Source organism: Telopea speciosissima, chromosome 6 (assembly GCF_018873765.1).
Source record: "Telopea speciosissima isolate NSW1024214 ecotype Mountain lineage chromosome 6, Tspe_v1, whole genome shotgun sequence".
Classification (NCBI taxonomy): Eukaryota; Viridiplantae; Streptophyta; class Magnoliopsida; order Proteales; family Proteaceae; genus Telopea; species Telopea speciosissima.
This window is the reverse complement of record NC_057921.1, coordinates 50,891,331-50,912,090: the sequence shown is the minus strand read 5'-3', so window position 1 is coordinate 50,912,090 and position 20,760 is coordinate 50,891,331. Positions and strand designations below refer to the sequence as shown.

Below are 20,760 nucleotides of genomic sequence, written 5' to 3'. Positions count from 1 at the left end.
GAACCTGCTAGTGAACAGATAGAACAAAAATTATTTAAAACAATAAAGAGCAAGAGAGTTGACAAAAAATTTCATAAAAAAAATTAAGAATGGAAGAAGTTGTAGTTATATCCAATTCAGCCCCTGTTCAGTTAGGAACACCAATAGTGAGAATAGAAACTTTAGTAATATGAGATGAAATAAACTAATAAATATTTTATAACTAGCATATTGGAGCAAAATGCAGGAAAGAATTTGAAATCATGAGAACACCTAGTGATGCGTTGTAATAGATTTTTATCTCAAAATCAAAACTGAACTTCCAAAATACCCGATCCATATACAAAGTTCTAGATAATTGTACGTACTATAGAAAAGAATTAGGAACACAATTCACCTTTGAAAAGAACTATCAATTGTTGACATACAATAGCCATTTTGCAAGAGACGTTGCCAGCGCCAAACCATTGCTGGCAACTTGAAGATCATTGAATGTGAAGGGGGAAATCCTAATAACAAAATACTACAACTAACCATGTTCAAACTTGATGTTATCTATAAATAAATAACTAGATTGGTCCATACACGAAGTGACTCCTTCCAATCCATCTCATAAGATCAATATAGTTTCATTTGTTGTATACGGAAACCACATCTTTTAGGTGCCAGTAACACAGCATTGCAACTAATCACACTCAACCTGATTTTATCTATAAATTTTCAACTTGTTGAGTCATTCACCAAGTTAAGTGACTCGTTTCAATCCATTTCATACGAGCAATAAAAATTCAATAATCACATTCTTGAAGTGCTAGTTATACTCACTGTTCCTAAATTATAACAATGATTATGCAAAACAACTACTAGAACTCTACCGCTTGCAAATCTTTTAACAAGACTATTCGAAAGTTTATTCTATACAATCAAAGAATTATGGAAGTCTTGATGTAGGATAGCTATGGACAACTTCAAGAAAAGGGAGGAATAGAGACGATTTTAAGATGATATAACAACAGTTTTTTTTTTACCACCTTTGAAGGTCGCACATTAGGGATGATTATACATATAACTGCCTCAAACTTGACTATTAGAGATGGTAAATAAAAAAAGCCACTAAAATATGCATATTTACTTTTTGAAAATCTTCCCCTATAGGTGCAAAGATTAGACTCTCGGAGCTTGTCCCGACCCTCCCTCTCGGATGAGGAGAGGCAAAAAGGATGTTTGGGAATCGCCACCTAGATAAGGGTCTAGGACTTATTAATGTCTCCTCCTTTCGGAGGAGAGATGACTCTAATAAATACAGATAAAGGTCTGCCTAAATCACTGGGTAGGTTCAAGATTACAGGTTGGGAAGGTGTTAGGCGCATCTAATCTGCCCAACCGAAGGCCGGTCTCTTTCTATTTGGACCATTCATAATCTTACAAATCCTACTAACTAGAAGGTATAACGAAAGCAATAAATCTAACCTAGTCTAGGTATCTAAGCCAAAAGCAATAAAGCATATAAGAAAGCATGTAAATTAATGTAAACATTGTACAAATTATCAACATGAAGCTAAACAGAGTGAATATTGTACGGATAGGAGGATAAAAATATATACAAGGGGGAGACCAAACTTGGGTCTACATATATTTGCTCAAGCTGCCTACATACCCTTACTAGGGTAAGGGATCAGGTCATAACATAGTTCAAGAGTAACTAGGAGGTTGTGTGTGTAAGTGCATTGGTGGTGGACCGAATTCGAACACCATCTAGCCGAGTTACTTACGTATCCCGAACAATATGGGAATCAGGTCAAACATAGTTCCCCAATGGAAAAAAAAAAAATGATTTGATGTTTGGGGGTAAGGGACCGAACTCAAACACCATTTAGTCGAGCCACCTACGTATCCTTGATTGGGATCATATCGGACGTAGTTCTAACATGGTGATTTTATGGTCTTGAGTAACTATTCTTGGCAAGAGGAGTCTGATGCAGCTGCGTGGATGTCGATCAGACTCTCATGAAACAAAGATTTTGTTTGAAGGTCCCACCCAGATTGGCCGCTAGGATACAGAGGTAATTTTGAAAAAAATCGAAGGTGGAAATCATCTATTTAGATCAAGAGGAGTCAAACGCGACTGACTAGGCATCGATCTGTCTCCGGTAAAAAAAGATTGAGCAAATTACATACAACCCCCTTATGTTTGAACCATTTAGAAACACCCCGTTGTTTGAAAATTACATGGACCCCCTTGGACTATTGTGGGGTTTACAATTACATGAACCTCCCTTGAACTTATTTAAACCTCTCACATAAGTTCAGGACATGAGAAAAGAAGACCTTAACCAAAAAAAAAAGGGGAAACGGAAAAGCAATACACTGCATGGATGCGAGGTCCTTAAATTTCATGAGTTGAAGAAAGCCGGAAAAATATAAATAAAATTTATGAATTAATAGTAATTTTCAAGAAAATATTTTACGTTGAAAAAATCTGATATTTTTCATTTTCAATCCTATAAAGTTTCAACTTTTCATGTTTCATTGATGATCTCAAATCCTACTTTAAACCTAGCTTAGACAACATTACTAAACCTCAATCCTGCATTCCTGCTTAACAGAACAAAAGGAAAACAAGAATCCCACGTAGAATCTCTGGGGTTTGAGAGAGAGAAGTGCACCTTGATTAAAAAACCAAAAAACGTCAAATTATCCCATGTTTCTGGATAGCGAATGTTTTAACTTCTTCACGCACATTCTTCGACCGTGGCCTCCTGCAGGTAGCGTAACTCAGCATGGAAAGCGCCTTAAGGGTGAGCAGAGAGGGAGCATTTCTAAGTTTGAAAGAAATATGCGGGTGTGTCTGAATGAATTAATTGGCCTCATAACTCCTGGCTTCCTGAGAAATAGGAGAGTGATCTGCGTACCTCCTGAGAAATAGGAAAGTTTGCGGGTCCGTATCTTCTGGAACCCACGTTCCAGGGATTGCGCTAAATTGGAGATACATGATAACTACCTGAAACCTAAAACGCTGCAGAAAAGCCGAAAAGGAATCAATCATTCAGGTACACCACTGTTGTCCGTAGGTGACTAATTTTAAAAAGGCAAAAGGATTCTTGAGCTGCTGGCGTAGGGTATAATATTTCTGTATCTATCTTTCCCTCTAAACATAAAATGACCTTGCTGCCCTCCATACACGATACTGTTTTAATGCATCTCGTTGGAAGGGCAAATGTAGCCATGCCCAATACAGGCGATACGATACCGATACTTAGAACCATGAATGTAGCAGCCTTAACCCCCTGCTTCGCAGATAAGGCTGTTTCGAAGTTTTGAACCCGCAACCAACAGGTTGCAATAGTGCAACTTAACCGTTGCACCAAAGCACACCCACTCCTTTTCTCTTCTTCATCATTCCCCTAAAGTGAGCAATATCCCAACATTTCCCAGCTGCAGCATACATAATCAATATATGTACATAACGTTGATATAAGAGTTCAATCAGTCGGAACACTGCACCAGATGCAAGAGTAAAGATCTTAACTACTTCAATTCTCTACTTTGCTACATAGTTCAGTCACAAAACTTGACATTATAAATATGCCACATAAGGTTGCACTTAATAGTGATAAATCTGTATGCAAACACGAAACAAGTTCTCAGTTCCCCTCATATTTTGGATCAGCCATCACATAATGGTAAGCAATTACTAGAACAAATATAAAAACGCCAAGAAAATTGGCAAAAAATCCAAGGTCTTGGTCGTCAATCATCTGCAACAAACATACAAGAACATATATTAGTCAAAGCTGCTCAAAATGGTTCCATCAGGAGTATTCATCATATCGTACATCAATAACAGAGAGAAGAAAGAAAAAAAATTGTCCATAAGAAGATGCACAACATTAAATAAGAACATTAGCAAAAGGAAACCCAATATCAAAGTCTATCTATTTGTACTTGCATTTAATTAGACAATGACAATGGGCCTACCCAGTGCACAAGGCTCCCGCCATTGCGAGGAAGGGTCATAATGTACGCAGCCTTACCCCTGGCTTTCGCAAAGAGGCTGTTTCCAGACTCGAAACTGTGGCCACTTGGAACAATGGAGCAACCTTACCATTGCACCAAGGCCCATCCTCGAATAGACCACGACAATAAGAAACAAATACGAGCCACTCTCAAACAGTTCTCTCTTTACATTTCCCCTATAATGGACCAAAAAACAAATTGCAATACAAGGTTGGAAACAACAAAGAGAAACAGAGCGTCTTAAGCTTTTGCCGATATTTTTCTGGATTTGATAACAAAAAGACAGTTTATTAATACAATAAAATATTATGGAAATAAAAACCTCATCAAATATGTACATACAATCCTCATCTTGACACATACCATATCCTAATATATACACTACCTCTGCATATACAAGATAAAAAAGGTAAACCAAAACACACAAAGCCATTTTGTAGACAAGACCTGAGAATTCAATATAATGAGAATATGGAGTAGCTTAGTATGTCATTATAAGCCCTTGGATCATTAATGTGCAAATTCCTCTAGAAAGGTGCTGAAGCTTCCAGATTCCTCCACCCCCCTTCGCGGGGCTTCCATTTGCCTGCCCAAGGCTGAGGGAGGTCTCGGTCTGCATAGGATCAGGGATTCTAACATTGCTGGTATCCTCAAGCTAATTTGGAGAGTCACTTCCAAACATGATAGCATCTGGGTCAATTGGGTCTATTCCTGCCCCCTCAAAGACAACTCCCTGTGGACTGTGCCCCTCCCTTTCCTCAGACTCCTCTTGCGTCTGGCAGAAAATCCTCTTTTTCAGGCCCATTGCTCTTAGAGCCATTCTCTCTAGGATCACTGATGGATCCTCCACTTCCCACAGGCTTGACCATTGGCACCCTATGGGCGCTCTTAGTTGTTGGTGCGAGAGTGGTTTACTCTTCTGGTATCCCCTGCACTCAACTGTAGCCTCTATTATCACCCAAGGCTCTTGATCTGTCCCTCTCCTCCCCCCTGCCCTCTCCCTGATCTGGGCCTCTCTTCCACCCCTCCCCTCTCCCCCTTCCTCTCTCCCCATGTCTGTCTCTTGGCTCCCCTCCCCTTCTGGCCACTTCAGCTCCTCCTCTGCTTGGGACTTTGTCAAAGTTCATGCCCCCCTCGTTCCTTGGCGTAAGCTTGTTTGGTTTAAAGGTCACACCCTCCGCCATAGTTTCACTGTTTGGAGAGCCTTCACCCAATGCCTTCCCACCCAGTCCTTCCTTATCCGTAAACAGCTACCTATCCCCCCCCTCCTGTGTCCTCTGTTGGAATGGCCTTGATGACATTGACCACCTCTTCTTCTCTTGCCCTTTCGCAGCCTCAGTCTGGAGAAAACGACTTGCTAGTTGTTGGCCTCACCCCAGACAATCCTTACCATTTTCCAGGGAGTGACTTTGGATGGACATGTCTTTCTCAGGCAGCCCAATTTGTGAGATTGTGGGTAAGCTTGTGTTTGGTGCTACCATCTATTATTACTTGGATGGAGCAGAATCTTCAAAGATGGACCTCCAAGACCTTGGGGTTTGCTGAAGGCCAAATAAATGGCCTCCTTGTGTAATTAGGGGGAAAACAGTCAGCAATCTCAACTCTCAAGAGGGGGGGGGGAGAGAGGTAGGAGGCATAACAAAGGGAGGGAAGAGATAGGAGAGGTTAAGGGTCAAGGCGGAGGGATTAAAGACAAGAGGGATGATTAGTGCCAAGGACTTTATTTCATTAGTGAATTGTTAATGTAGTCCTAGGTAGGAGTAGTCCCACTAGGAACCAGGGTAATAGGATCACCAAGCAAGGCTGGCCGATTGGGACAGCTTAGGCTAATTAAGGCAGAATTAGGGTTAGAGTTAGGGTTTCGAGCTAGGGTTTTATTTGGTAATGATGTGCAGGTTTTTAGGAGTCTATTGGCGTAGGTTTGGATTGATTTGGATGAAGTTGGAAATCTAGGGTTTCGGGTTAGAGGCCTTGTAAAAATGTAGTGTTTTCAGGATCTAGGGTTTAGGGGTGGATTTTGGGAAAGGGGTTTATAGGGTATTAATGGGCAGGTCTAGGGGGTTATTTTGGTATAAAGAAGTTAGGGTTTGGATGAGTTACGAAATTCTGCAATTCTGGACAGAATTGAGTTGCAGGTTTAATGGAGGTTAGGGTTTGATGGATGGAGGGGGGTGTGGATTAGGTTAGAGGATGAAGAGGGGAAGGATATATGCAGGAAATTAAAATTACTTACTGGTTTGATCTCCTTCAAAGGCAGTAGCAGCAGCTTGAAGAAGCTCGATTGAATAAGAAGAAGGACCTCCCGATCTACAAGATGCAAGGAGTCGATCGGAGTCCACCAATCCTTTCACCTTGATATTACCCACAAGGTAGCCTTGATATTACTCACAAGGTTCACTCAACAGAGCAGAGCAGCAGCTATGGCAGCAAACAAAAGCTTTTTCATTAATTAAATTCGTATGTAATGCTGGCCTCCCTTACAAACTTATATAGAAGACTCAAAAATAGACTTAGACACTAAAAAAGAATGGCCTAACCCTATCCCTAAGCTATTACGCAACTTAAACTAACTAGGAAACTAAAATACTAAAAGAAATAGACTCAAAATATGGCTAGACTTATAGAGTCCTAATCCAGCCCAACTTACATCACATGACCACTTAACCAAGTCACATGATCACTTAAATTGAACCAATTGGATGCAACCAATTTGAACCGGTTCAATTAAAAAACATAAAAATAAACTAAGTATTGGCCTAATCCCGTATGCAACCTATATACCCCTAGTTTAGGCTCATTAAAGTGGCCTAATACATAGAAAACCCTTGGGAACAAAGGCCCAACATGTATGTAACCCAACCCTAGACTTATTCCTAATAAAAGAAGCCCAGTTTGGTGATAAATCTGCATCAATTGTTCATGAGCCACTTGGCTTACATTAAAAAGAAGATGCAGTGATTTAAGTGTTGACAAATTGAATGATCAGCCATGAAATGGAGGGAGTAAGTGTTGATTAATTGAATGATATTTTGAAGGAATGCAGGATAGCAATTGGTTGAATGGTTTGTGTGAAAATTTCCCAGGGTCACAGCCTGGTTGATTAAGCATACTTGTCTTCTTCTATTAGATAACTGTTTAGTTTATTGCAGTTCAGAATTTCTGTTTCTCTGCAGTATTAATAGCCCTTCCTGAGGCCCGTAGATGCCCTGTTATCCTAATTACAGTTCAAGCGAGCCATAACTTTCACCATCTTTCACTGTTTCCCCTCCAACTTTCCTCATCATTTCCCTTCATCAATTTCGGCCAAAACCTACCATTAAACCCACATCAAGACCTTGTTACTTGGCCAAACCAGGACTATACTCTATTTGGCGTCTTTCCATGAGATTTCAGCCATAATTGGGACTCACCAGGAACCCCACTTGACTGTAACTCTTGATAAATTTCCCAATTTTCAGCCCAAATTCCTTAGTGTTAGGGTTTGTGGGCCCCTCCATCAGTACCCTATCCATGTTATTACGATTGACAATATAAAATTTAAACCATGCAAGCAAAAACAAAACAAAAGTCCCAATGTACGTGTACCCTATCCTGTACCCTATCCATGTTAATGTGAATATATTACAAGATTTGTATAGCTGAAAAGTGTACCAAGTAGGATTAAAGTGCAAATGTCTAATCCAGCAGAAATGCATTAACCAAAACCCATCCCAGTAATTGATTGGCGGCAATTTTTTTGACCACACTTTTCTAATTAGGCCAGTTTCCCCAAATAATCAAGTGTGTCCAAGTTTGATAATAAAGATGATAGAGGTAAAGAATAGAAGAGAGAAAGTAGGAGGGAGAAAGGAAGGAAAAAGTAGTTGTTGTGGTAAAAAGTTGAGAGAGAGTTCTAGCTATACCACTCCCCTATATTCACTTCTTGTCAGATAAAAAAAGAGAAATTACATGACTGCCACTCTACTAACATAACATACACATGGGTTCAGCATGGGGTTCTTCTCCACTTGCTGGGACATCATTGGTGTCGAGCTAACCAAGGCCATTAAGAGCTTCTTCTTCAACCCTCATTAGATCCAAAGCATCAACCATACCTTTCTTTGCCTCATCCCCAAGTCTCCTAGAGCCTCTTCCATGGCTGACTTTAGGCCCATCTCCCTTTGTAATCTCCTCTACAAGTTCATTGCTAAAGTCCTTGCCAACCGCCTCCATCTTGTCATTGATTCCCTTGTTAGCACCAACCAGTCCGCCTTCATCTCTGGGTAAAGCATCTCGGATAATATCATCCTTTGTCAGGAAATTGTCCGAGGTTTCGACCGCAAATCTCACTCTCTGTCTGCCCTTCTGAAAATTGATATCCACAAAGCTTTCGACTCCATCCGCTGGGATTTCATCACCAAAGTCCTTCTCAACATGTCCTTTCCTCCCATCTTTGTTAACTGGATCCATTTCTGCATCTCCACTCCCCGCTCCTCTGTCCTTCTGAATGGCAGCCCTACTGATTACTTTCCCTCCTCCGTTGGTATTCGCCAAGGTTGTCCCCTCTCCCCCTTCCTTTTTTGCCTCTCCCTTTAGGTGCTCTCTCGCAGTATCCAATCCAAAACCGACCTTCATCTCATCTCCCCCATCCCCAAGTGTAAGCCTACAAGCTTGACCCACCTCGCCTTCGCCGAAGATCTCATGATCTTCTCCAAGGCAAACCCTCTCTCCATTGAGTCCATCATGTCCTCCCTTCGCCTTTTCCAGGGCCTCTTCGGCCTCCGCATCAACCTCCTCAAGTCCCAAATCTTGTTGGTGTGCCAGACACCACCAAAGCTTCCCTCTCCTCCCTCACCGGCTTTATCCTTAGCACATTACCCGTCCGTTACCTTGGCCTCCCCCTTATCCCTGCTAGGCTCTCAGCCCACCACTGCTCCCCCATTTTAGATGTCCTCCGTAAGAGGCTGCAGTTATGGAAAGCCAAGCTTCTCTCCTATGCAGGTCGTCTTGAGCTCATCAGATCGGTGCGCCAATCTTGTTACATCTATTGGAGTGGTGTTTTTGGCCTCCTCAAGGCTACCATCAAGGCAGCGGAATCTATTATGTGTGCTTTCCTCTGGAAAGGTGTGGACTCAGCCAGATTTCTTCACCCAAAGAGTTGGTCTTCCCTTTGCCTCCCTAAATCTGAAGGGGGTCTTGGGCTTCGAAAGATAAAAGATGTCAACATTGCTGGTTCTATCAAGCTTATCTGGAAGCTCCTCTCCAACAAATTCAGCATCTGGTCTTTTTGGGTGTATGCTGGGCCTCTCCGCAGAGACTCTATTTGGACAGTTAACTCAGTAGCAGACTCCTCCTGGGTTTGGCGCAAAATTCTTCAAGTGTGGCATATTGCTAGAGAGGCCATTTCTTGCAGGATCGATGATGGTATGTCTACCTCTCTTTGGTTGGACAAATGGCACCCTTCCGGTGTCCTCTCTACCCTTGTGAGCCCCTGTGACATCTACTCCTCCGGATTGGACAGATCATCCTTACTTGCCTCCATCATCAACAGAGGCTCTTGGTCCCCCCCCCTCCCCCCTTGCAGACCTATGGAGCTCCCTCCCCCCATCCCCCCCGGCCACCGAGGTAGAGGTGACACCACCTTATGGCTCCCTTCCCCCTCCGGCAGATTCAGTTCCCACTCCGCTTGGGATATGGTTAGGCATAGAGGTACCCCCTGTCCTTGGCACAAAGTAGTCTAGTTTAAAGGGCACATCCCTCGCCACAGTCTCACCGCTTGGCGTGCCCTTGCAAACTGCCTTCCCACTTAGGCATTCCTCATTCATCGCCAGATGCAGGTCTCCCCCAGCTGCTGCCTTTGTTGGAATGGGATTGAAGATGCAGATCATCTGTTCTTCTCTTACCCCTTTGCTTCTTCCATCTGGACCCGTGTTCTTCGCCATTGTTGGCTAGGCCGCCGAAGCCCTCTTTCTCTTACCAGGGAATGAGTTTGGATTAATATGACGTTCGGAGGAAACTCGATCTGTGATTCGGTTGGCAAGATTGCCTTTTGTGCCACTATCTCCCACATTTGGATGGAGCGCAACCTTAGAAGATGGACGTCCAACTCCCGCTCTTTCGACAAGATTTGGAATGCCATCTTTTTTTATGTTTCATCTAAAGTCAGTTCCCTCCCCCTCTCTGATGTAAAGGATACCCCAAGGAACAGGCTCATTATTGTCTCCTGGGGTCTTCCTCTTTCCATTTTGCGCCCTAGCTAGGCTTTAGCTTCGGTTGTTTGCCCTTGGGCTTGTATTTTCCTTCTCCTTTCTTCGTAATTTAAATTTTTATTCATCCAAAAAACAAAACATAACATACACATATGTGCTTATTTCCATACTATTTATTATTCTACCCTCACAATATGTACTTCTAGCACACACACCACCCTCAAACTGGAGAATAAATGTCATACATGCACAGCTTGCACAAAAGGGTATGGAACTACAAAGAATTGATTCCTTATCTTCACAAAGGGAGTGCATACGTATCCAGAGTCAATTTTTCCCCTGATGAAGTGCCAGTCAACTTCAACATGTTTTGTACAATCATGTTGTTTGGGCTATGTTAATGACAGCATTGTCGTCACAATACAACTGCATGGAGCCCTCAATCTCAAACCCCAATTCTTGAACAAGTCTCTTCAACCATGGATGTTCACATACTCCATGTGCAATGACTCTAAACTCTGCCTCTGCAATTGATCTGGCCACCACAGATTGGTTTTTTACTTTTCTAGGTAACCAGGTTTCCACCTACAAAGGTGCATGGACCTTCTATCGGCAACAAAACTTGCCCAGTTAGCATCAGTATACCCCTCAATTCTTAGGTGGGCATGTCTAGCATAGTTGTCAAGGCAACCCAAGACGGAGGAGGTATGTCTAAACGCTTAGACGACAAGGCGCCCACCTAGGCAACCAAGATGCCCCCAAGTGTTATTTTTTATTTCCCCCCTCTTCTAACATTATTTACTATGCTACAATATATACCTTATATCATAAAAAAATCAACATTAAGCCACCTCAAGTCATAAAAAATCAATATTAAGCCACATCGAATCATCAAAAATCCATATTAAGCCACATCAAGTCATAAAAAATCAACATAGAACTAGAAGACAACAGAACTAAAGAAGCAAGTTATTGGAAGTTTGAAACAATCAAATATACATTTGGTTTATACTATTCTTAGAAAATATGATCTTATCTATAAGTAATTAAATTGCTCTCGATTTAGAGAATTTTCTTGTTTTCTAATAAGTTTGACTAGTCAAATGATTTTATTTTTACATGAGACTTTTAGTATTAGGTAGAGCACGAAACGAGCTTTCCAACAAATCCAAAATTGCTTAAATCTGATTTATATTGAAGAAGTTACATCCCGGTCAAACCTTATTTGGTATGCAAGAATACTGTCAAAATCACTCTAAATGAAAATATTTTTTTAGATATCAAAACAAATGAATATTTTACCGCACTTTTGGTTTTTAGCAAAGTTTTACCATATTAAGATTTATAGAATTTTTAGATTTGAGAAAAAAAACCAGCAGAAAGTTGAAAATTTCACCTACCGTAAAAAATCCAGTTTTGTTTTTGAACTGGGGGGTTGACTTTTATCCTTTTGGAATTTGATTTTTTTTTTTAACTATTTTTATTGGATTCAAATAAGGGGGTATTTGTTTATTTCTAAATAATATCTTAAGTATTTCATTTACTTAAATGAAATTTGGCATAAATATATGCCAAAACCGGGTTCGATACCAATAAAACCAATACAAGGCGCCTGTCGCCTAGACCCCTACAAAACCGCCTGGATGCCAAGGTGACGCCTTAGCGACTATGATGTCTAGTGAATAACACGCTCCTTTTCCTAGATTGGATTAAAAATACCTGAGAATACAATACAACATCTAGATGCCCACTCTTAGGCACATGCATGAAGTGACTCACTACCCCAACAACATATGCAATATCCGGACAAGGGAGAGATAAATCAACTTCCCCACTAGTCTCTGATACGCTCAATTAGAGGATATCCACCATCGTTACCTAGTTTATGATGTTAATCAATAGGTAAACCTATGGGATTACAACCCAATAGCCTTGTCTCTTTCAGAAGATCCAACACAAACTTTCTCTGGCAAATATTCATGCTTTTTTTTTAATCTTGACACTTCAATTGCCAATAAGTAATTCAAGGGACCAAGGTCCTTAATCTCAAACTGTCGTGCTAAGTAGGATTTAAGTCTCTTTATTTCTCTTGGTCATTCCCAATGATTAGAATATCATCCACATAGACAATCAAGGGTGTGATATTACCACTACATTTACGGATGAACAGTTTGTGTGATCAGTCAGACTCTGGGTGTATCCATTCTTTAAAATAGCCTGTCTAAACCTCTCAAACCAAGCTTTTAGAGACTGCTTAAGACTCTAGAGAGCTTTTCTAAGGCGGCACACTTTACCCTTGACTGTAGGAAACTTGAGGCCTGGGGAACTTGCATATATATTTCTTCCACCAAGTCCCCATAGAGAGATGCATTCTTCACATCCAACTGATACAGCAACCAGTCCCAATTGGCAGCTATAGATGAAAGGACTCTTATCGAGTTGAGCTTAGCCACCGGAGCAAATGTCTCCTGATAGTCAATTCCATATTCTGTACTATATTCCTTGGCTACCAACCTAGCCTTATATCTTTCAATGGCGCCATCTAATCAGTATTTGATTAAGTAGACCCATCTGCAACCTACTGGCACTCTTCCTTTTGGAAAATCAACAAGATCCCAGGTACAATTCTTCTCGAGAGCCCTCATCACTTCACTCATAGCTTCCTTCTACTTGGGACTAGTCATGGCCTCATTGACATTCTTGAGAATAAGAGTTGAGGAAAGGGCAGCCAAATAAGCAAGACTTGTTGGAGAGATTGCATCATAGGAAACAAACTTGATTATAAGTTTAGTACAAGCTCTGGTTCCTTTCCGAACAGCAACGGGGAGATCTAACTAAGAAGGAAGAAAAGGAATGTCATCTGACTCAGAAAAGGAGGTAAAGGAAGTAGATCTTGATCTGAAGAGGATTGTTGGCAGGTCTTTCTTTCTCTTGTTTTGTATAACAATACCTCTTTTTGCTTGCCACCTTCCTTAAGGCTAGGTTCCCCTTCTATACCAGCTCCCCCTGATGTTGATGTGGGGTCATCAACATCCACATTCGGACATCCTTGGGTTTACCCACATCATAGAGAAAGGGAGGAATAGGCAACAACTAATGATCAACTACCTCTTCATTGTCACCCCCACTTTCCCCTTGAAGAGGTAATCTGAAGGGAGAGAAAAAAGGTAACATCACTGGAGATAAGCTTCTTTTAGTAAGAGGGATGATAGCATTTGTAGCCTTTTGTGGCAGGAGACTAGTCGAGAAATATACATTTGAGAGCCTTCGGATCAAGCTTAATACGCGCAAATTTGGTAATATGAACATAACACACACACCCAAACACTTTGGGAGGGAGAGAAAACAAAGGCATCGGGAGATAAGATTTCCATAGGGGATTTAGAGAATTAAAGACAAGCATAGAGGAAGGCATACATATAATCAAGGTGGCAGCAAGAAGAGCATCAAACCAAAAAATCTAGGGACATGCATGCCAAACAATAAACTTCTTGTCATTTCTAACAGATGGCATTTTTTTCGCCCAACCACCCCATTCTGTTGGGGGTATCAACACATGCAAGCTGATGGACAATACCATTATCAATAAAAAAAAGTTTGGAGCACCCCATACATGTAATCCCCCTCTATCAGATCGGACAATCTTGACCTAGGTGTCAAACTGGGTGCATACCATAAACTCAGCCTAATCCCAACTAAATTGGGTCAGCTAAATGGATCCTTGAGAAGACAAAAAGTCTAAAAAAAAAAGTAAAAGACAAGAAACACAACAACCACAACTCCAAATCAGTCATATACAAACTAACTCAAATCGGCTACACGGATTCTTGCCCTCCAATCAGCTCTATTCAATGTCATACTAGAGAGTAGAGACAAGACCTAAACTATGCATGTCTTTCCTCACCACTTCTCCTAGGGTCATTTTAGGCCTACCCCTAGTTCTTTTGGTACCTTCAATCTGAATCAGGTCACTCCTCCGAACTGGAGCATCCGAAGGCCTCCGTTGAGCATGGCCATGCCACCTCAAATGACTTTCCCGTAGCTTATCTTGAATTAGAGGCTCGGGGCTACTTTCAAACCAGCTTTAATGGTCATTCCTTATTTTATCCTTCCTGGATTTGCCTCTCATCCTCTCCACTATGCTTAGCTTACCTCTATGACACTTCTTGACTACCCAACACTCCGCTTCATACATCATAGCCGGTCTTATGACTGTCCTGTAAAACTTTTCTTTAAGCTTTAAATGGATCCATCGATCACATAACATTCTAAATGCCCCTCTCCACTTCATCCACCTTTGATCCTTTGTGAGACATCATCCTCTATATCACCTTCCATACTAATGATTAACCCTAGATACCTAAAATGGCTACTTTGCGGAATCTCCGTCCCTCTGTTGCTAAAGTTATATACCATATATTCCGTCTTTGTTCTATATCTTAAGACCTTTTGATTCCAAGGTTGATCTCCATAACTCCAGTTTGGCATTAATCCCAGCCTTTGTCTCATCCACCAAAACAATGTCACCAGTAAAAAGCATGCACCAAGGAACCTCATCTTGGATGTCTATGGTTAACTCATCCATGATTGGGTGCCTACCATATGGTAAAAATTCTTAAAGGCATCATAAACATCACTTTTATGTTTCAACAGAAATACCCAAGTAGTACGAGAGTAATCACCAACAAATGTCACAAAATTGCGACAACCAAACAAAGAAGTGGGAAGGGAAGTCCCACAAACATCAGTGCGCACAATATGAAAAGGAGTAGTAGACCGATGACCTAATAAGGATAAGACGACCGAAAATGTTTAGCAATCAAGCATGGTTCACATTGAAATACATGCGAACTAGAAAATAGAAAAAAATAAGTGGGGAATTGTTTTTTCATAACAAAAAAAGAGGGATGTTCCAAACAACAATGCCAAAGCATCACAATATCAACAGTACTATTGTCACAACGCCCGCAAACAAAATATTATGCTTCTTTCAAAAAAGAAAACGGCCTACAATCAAGGAGGTAGAGTCTGCTTACCTCAAGTCTACTGCCAATAATCATCTTTGTCACCAAATCTTGAAACTACTAATGAGAAGAAAAAATGTAACACAACAATTCAAGGACTTGGTTAAATAACTCATTGAGAGAAGATTGGTTACAAATTTTGGGACATGAAGAATAGAGTCAAGAGATAGGGAGGAAGTAACATGAACACTACCCTAACCAAAGATAGAAGAGAGAGAACCGTCAGCAATTTTAACTTTATCTCTACCAGAGGAAAAAGAGTAGGAGTCATAATATTGAGACATATCGGTCATTTGATCGGTAGTGTCGAAATCAATGAAGATAAGAAACATGTGGAAGTATAAGCATAAAGAGTGGAGGCCGAAGTACCTGACTGAATGAGAGAGGATGTAGTTGTGGGAAGAGCTGCCCAATTGTGTCAAAACCTATCGGAAGGCTGCAATTTCATCTTGTGTAAGGGAGTAACTGTCCGCCTGAGGTCCTAAAGCAGGCCCCATGTGCTCAATGGCAGTCATCACTATGTGAGCCCCGGTTCCCTCTTGTCCACCACCTTGGAAGCACCAAGTGTCAGTCTAGGAGGACGCCCATACAGCTCCCAACAAGTCTCTTTGGTGTCCCAGGATTTACCATAATGGTCACACTTAAGTCTATCTTTGTCATCCCCATGGCTCAGATTTTGTCCTCATCCTCAACCACGCAAACTTCGTTGTGAAGTAGAAGCTAGGGCAGATCTCTCCAAGAGGTGTGTTAGTTCCATAGCCACCCTTCTTGTTTCTTCACTTTGATAATAACCACACACTTCATCCAGAGATGGAAAGGGAGCATTACCCAAAATTTGCACCTAGATTAGTTCATATTCTGGGTTTAGCCCCCCAAGGAGGATCAAGACATGTTTCTTCTCAAAGAAACTATAAACCTTTGTTTCACCTTCGGTGTTGGACAGATGGAGATACCTGTAGTGGTCATACTCTTCCCAAAGACCAATAACAACATTATAGTATTCAGAGATGGACATATCCCCCTACTTCATCGGGAGAAATTGCTAGAGGAGTTGATAAACCTTGGCGGAGTCGCCAACACAGTCAAATGCCTTAGCTATGCTGTTCCAAATATCTTTGGCAGCATGCTTTTTGTATAAATCTCCTACCTATTTCAGATTTCATTGAAAAAAATAACCAAGTCATAGCCGTTGAGTTTTTCGTCGTCCATCTCGGGTATGCTGAATTACTAGGGGACGGAGCCCGGATGGCACTGGTGATGTAACCAACTTCTCACGACTATGTAGTATAGTTTAGAGAGTGAGCCCAGTCCAAGTAATATGTATTATCCAACTTGACAATGGATATCTGGGCATTGGTGTTTTCCATAATGACTGGGCTGGGAGTAACAACACTTGTTCCCCCAGTTGAGGTTTCCATTGGTCCACTAACTTCAGGCATGATGTGAAGACACGTACAAGGGCGCACAAGGGACTGATTGAATACCCACACCAGATGGGGAGTTAACACTCTACCCGGAAGTTCCTCCCCAACACATACAACGGCTCCAGTCAACAGGAAAAAAAAAAAATCTAAGCAACAAGAGAACCCCAAATATCTCATAAAAAACTTGAAAAATATCCAATCAAGGGAGTATTTCAAAGCGGGAATCCATTGTATTTCAACTTGCAAGCCTCAAATACTATAACCAGCAACAAAGAACCACTGATTAACTCAAACACAGCACCTACGGCAAGAATAACATCTAACGGTCCAAACCTGGCAATAAAAACAGAGCATTAAATTGGGAGTTGCAGAGAATAAGGGCTAGGTATTACCATCTGAGCCTATATAGGCTTGAAAAATGACCCCAGGGCGACTCCAAGGGACCAGGTTCCAGCTCCAACAAGTTTCAGCTGAAGGAGAAACAAGTAAGGGTTTCCAGACCTGGCGGTAGTACTGTCCAGCCTGAGATCTCCATCAATTTTGTATTAATTGCTCCAAACTTCACCCACAGCAACTTCTATTGAAAGCCTTGAGTCATCACTGTGATCTCCCATAGAATTCCTTGCTCTAGAACCCTCTATCATTGCCCAGGTTGCAAAGTTACTGGTTGACTCTCAAACCAAGGTGCTTTCATACCAAGTTCGATAATAGAGATGATAGAGGTAAAGAAGAGAAGAGAGGAAGTAGGAGGAAGGAAGAAGAAGTTGAGGTAAAGAGTTGGGACAGTTCTAACGATACGTCTCCCCTATATTCACTTGTCATTAGATTAAAAAAAGAAGAAAAATTACATTAGTGCCCTTCTACTAACATAACATACACATATGTGCTTATTCCCATGCTATTTACTATTTTACCCTCACAATATGTACTTCTAACAGTACATTCACACTTCAACCAAAGGGAAAGTGGAGAGAAAGGAATTAGCCATATATACTATAAAATGACCAAAATCTAGACTATATAATCACTTGAGGAAAGAGGAAAAAGGGTATCCATTGTGGTTTTGGAAGGGCCAATCATTGCTTCTTACTTTTTAAGTACAAATCATGATGATTATGTCATGCAATCAATACTTGGTATCATACCTGAAGATTTCTTGATGCTTAATCTCTTCATGATTGGTCACTGAATCTAACTTTTCACCACTGTTCTGAAGACAAATGTTGATTTCTTCAAAGATTTATTATTTTCTTGGTAACATTCTTTATTAATTGTTTGCTAGCCAAAGACTCCAAGTATCACATTCAATCTCATTTAACAGAATGAGAGCTTGATTCAAGAAACTAATAAATTTTGCCCTTGGTTTAGTCAGCCATATTGAACATATGGGTCTTTGGGCAATTTTCTTGTATTATCACCTTAGCCCCCTGATGAACACATCCAATACATCACAAGGGCTGTAAATCTTCTCTATAAAATCATGGCCAAACACTGTTACTTGCATCAGTTTCTTTGCTTCACAATACACAATCCTAGTTAGGTGTGTTTGTTCTTCAGTTGCCATATGGTTATGTCCCCTGATGAACACATCCAATACATCACGAGGGCTGTAAGTCTTCTCTATAACATCATGGCCACACACAGTTACTTGCATCAGTTTCTTTGCTTCACGATAGACAATCCTAGTTGTGTGTTTGTTCTTCAGTTGGCATATGATTATGTCCAATCCAGTGATTTGCCTGAACTCTAACATTTCTTCCCAACCTTCATTGTTGAAATAGTGTGTAGGCTAGTACCCTTTGTTAACTTGGGCAACCATGCTCTCAACAATAAGTCTCATTTGCATTGGTCGACATACTGTGGCTACCCTTGTAAATAACAATCTTAAGATGTTTCCTATAACTGGTAACTAACAACCCCACTCCCCTCCAGAGAGAAAAATAAATAAACAGAAATTAAAAATTAAAAAGAGCGCACAAAAAATAGCTAGTCTTTTACCGTAATTCAGTCCACACAACAGTTAAAGGCAACTCTCAGTCAAGCATCTACCAAGGCTACAACTTTAAATTTTAGAACCCCTGTTTATTCGAAATTTATGACATATAACATTTTCATCAAAACAAAACAAAAAATCAGATTAATAAGAAGGCACCATGTTTAACACATATTGGAACTCACAATGTAGCAATACAAATCCTCCTACTTGTACGGTTCCTGCAAAAAATTGAGGACCATACATCATCAATCAAGCACCCATCTCTATCCAATATCAAATACTTTGCACATACATCAGTAATAATCGTACTATAATCACAGATTTTTCATCCTATTCATATTAGAAAGTCTGATATTAGACAGGACAACTAAAATCATTTTTAAAAAAATAAATAACAATTGTCCATTTCACAGATCAGAAACAAATCACACATGTTAATATCACTCCTGATGTAAAGCCCAAAACAAAGTTCTACCCACTCACGCAAAAGAAATAAACCCTCTGAGAACATCTGATTGCATATGTGACCTGTATGCATGGTGTACCTACTAAAACCACTCGCATAACCATATCAGAATAGAAATCTGTAGAAGCAATGTGCAAAACCAGAAAAGAAAAGGCCGCATTTGTAAGAACGTCAACTTCAGTCAACAGATGCACTGTAGAAGAATAAGCAGTATAGATCCTTGAATTTCAGAGAAGAAAGAGAAAACCAGAAAAAGGGAGCCGGGGAATGGAGGTGGGGGAGAGAAAGTTCCTAAGATTATCAAATCAGATAGAGATTAATGATACCAAATCTCTCTCCTTTAGCCAAATATCTTAGTAGTAAAAGTCAAAACCCTTAACCCTACACATACTGAAAGAGATAATCGACAGAGAAAGGGATAGGGAGAGAACGGGTGAGAAGAGATCAGGGATCCTGAGTATCAAATACCAGAGATAATTGACAGAGGAATAACCATACCTCGACCTCAGGCTCAGGATTGCCGCTCCGATCTCGCTCGAGCACTCTACAGTCTACACACGAGGTGCTCTCCTCTATTACAATTTAGAACAACAATTGGAAATGGTAAAATGTCCATCCTACCCTCTGTTGAACCACGTGGCTATTAAAAGTTTTTCCTTTTTTTTGTAAGGATGTAGGTTTCTTCGGTATCATTTTTATTTTTGATCTTTTGTTTTACCAAGGTTCTAGAACTCGGGTTTCGATCAGACAGAAAACGAGTTTGTCTCGGTTTCGATCATATCTCGGTCGAAACTTGTGACTTTCTCCGGGCTAACTCGAACTTTGGTTTCAAGGCCCAAAAGTTGTTTTTTTGCCTTGATTTTTATTGTGTTGCCTATTTTTGACATTTTAAACTCAATCCATGTATTAGTTTCACATAGAGAACAATTAATAAAAATATTACTTGTGGTTTTGATCCAAGTTTGATACTGTATATTGTTTTACCAAACAAAAAAAAACTGTATATTGTTCTTGGACATTGTATCGAATAAGGTTTGAACGGAACATAACTTCTTCAATATAAATGAGATTTAAGCAATATTGGATTTGTTAGAAAGCTTTGTTTTGATAGCTTTCCAACAAAGCCAATATTGCTTAAATCTGATTTATATTGAAGGAGCTATGTACCGATCAAACTTAATTTGGTGTACGTGAATGCTGTCAAAATCACTCTAAATAAAAATATTTTTTTGGACATCAAAACAAATGAATATTTTACCACACTTTTGTTTTTTATCAATGTTTTACCATATTAAGATTTATGAAATTTTTAGATTTGAGAAAACCCCTAGTATTAGAAAGTTGAAAATTACACCTACCGTCGAAAATCCAATTTTTTGTTCTTAAATTGGGGGGTTGACTTTTTTTTACTTTTGAAATTTGATTTTTTAACTATTTTTATTTGATTCAAATAGCGGGGGTATTTGCTTATTTATGAATAATATCTTTAGTAAATGAAATACAAATTCAAAAAATATTAGACATAACTAGGTGTCTGTCCTGATTTCTGGTAGTTTTTAGCATAAATATCTGTCTGTCCTAGTTTCGAGTCAAGTTTCCCCTAGTTTCGATGGGCATATGTGTCAAAACCACTGAAATATGGTCGAAACCATCGAAACCCGATCAA

The 20,760-nt window shown here is 40.3% G+C and overlaps 1 protein-coding gene across 3 annotated transcripts in view; it reads right to left on the bottom strand.

Moving 5' to 3' along the window:
* LOC122664254 (dolichyl-diphosphooligosaccharide--protein glycosyltransferase subunit 4A) overlaps window positions 1-19,643 on the bottom strand; it is a 33,740-nt gene extending 14,097 nt beyond the window's left edge. The window contains exons 1-3 of one of the 3 annotated variants that reach the window (XM_043860002.1): window positions 19,174-19,196; window positions 18,811-18,846; window positions 3,582-3,737 (exon numbers count right to left, since the gene is read on the bottom strand). In XM_043860002.1, coding sequence (XP_043715937.1) covers window positions 3,624-3,737 — 114 coding nt within the window. In that variant the 5' untranslated portion in view covers window positions 18,811-18,846; window positions 19,174-19,196 and the 3' untranslated portion in view covers window positions 3,582-3,623. Of the gene's footprint in view, window positions 1-3,511; window positions 3,738-18,810; window positions 18,847-19,173; window positions 19,197-19,264; window positions 19,278-19,592 lie in introns of those variants that run through there. The other 2 variants (XM_043860000.1, XM_043860001.1) reach the window with 2 other exon arrangements.
* Window positions 19,644-20,760: the final 1,117 nt, after the last annotated feature.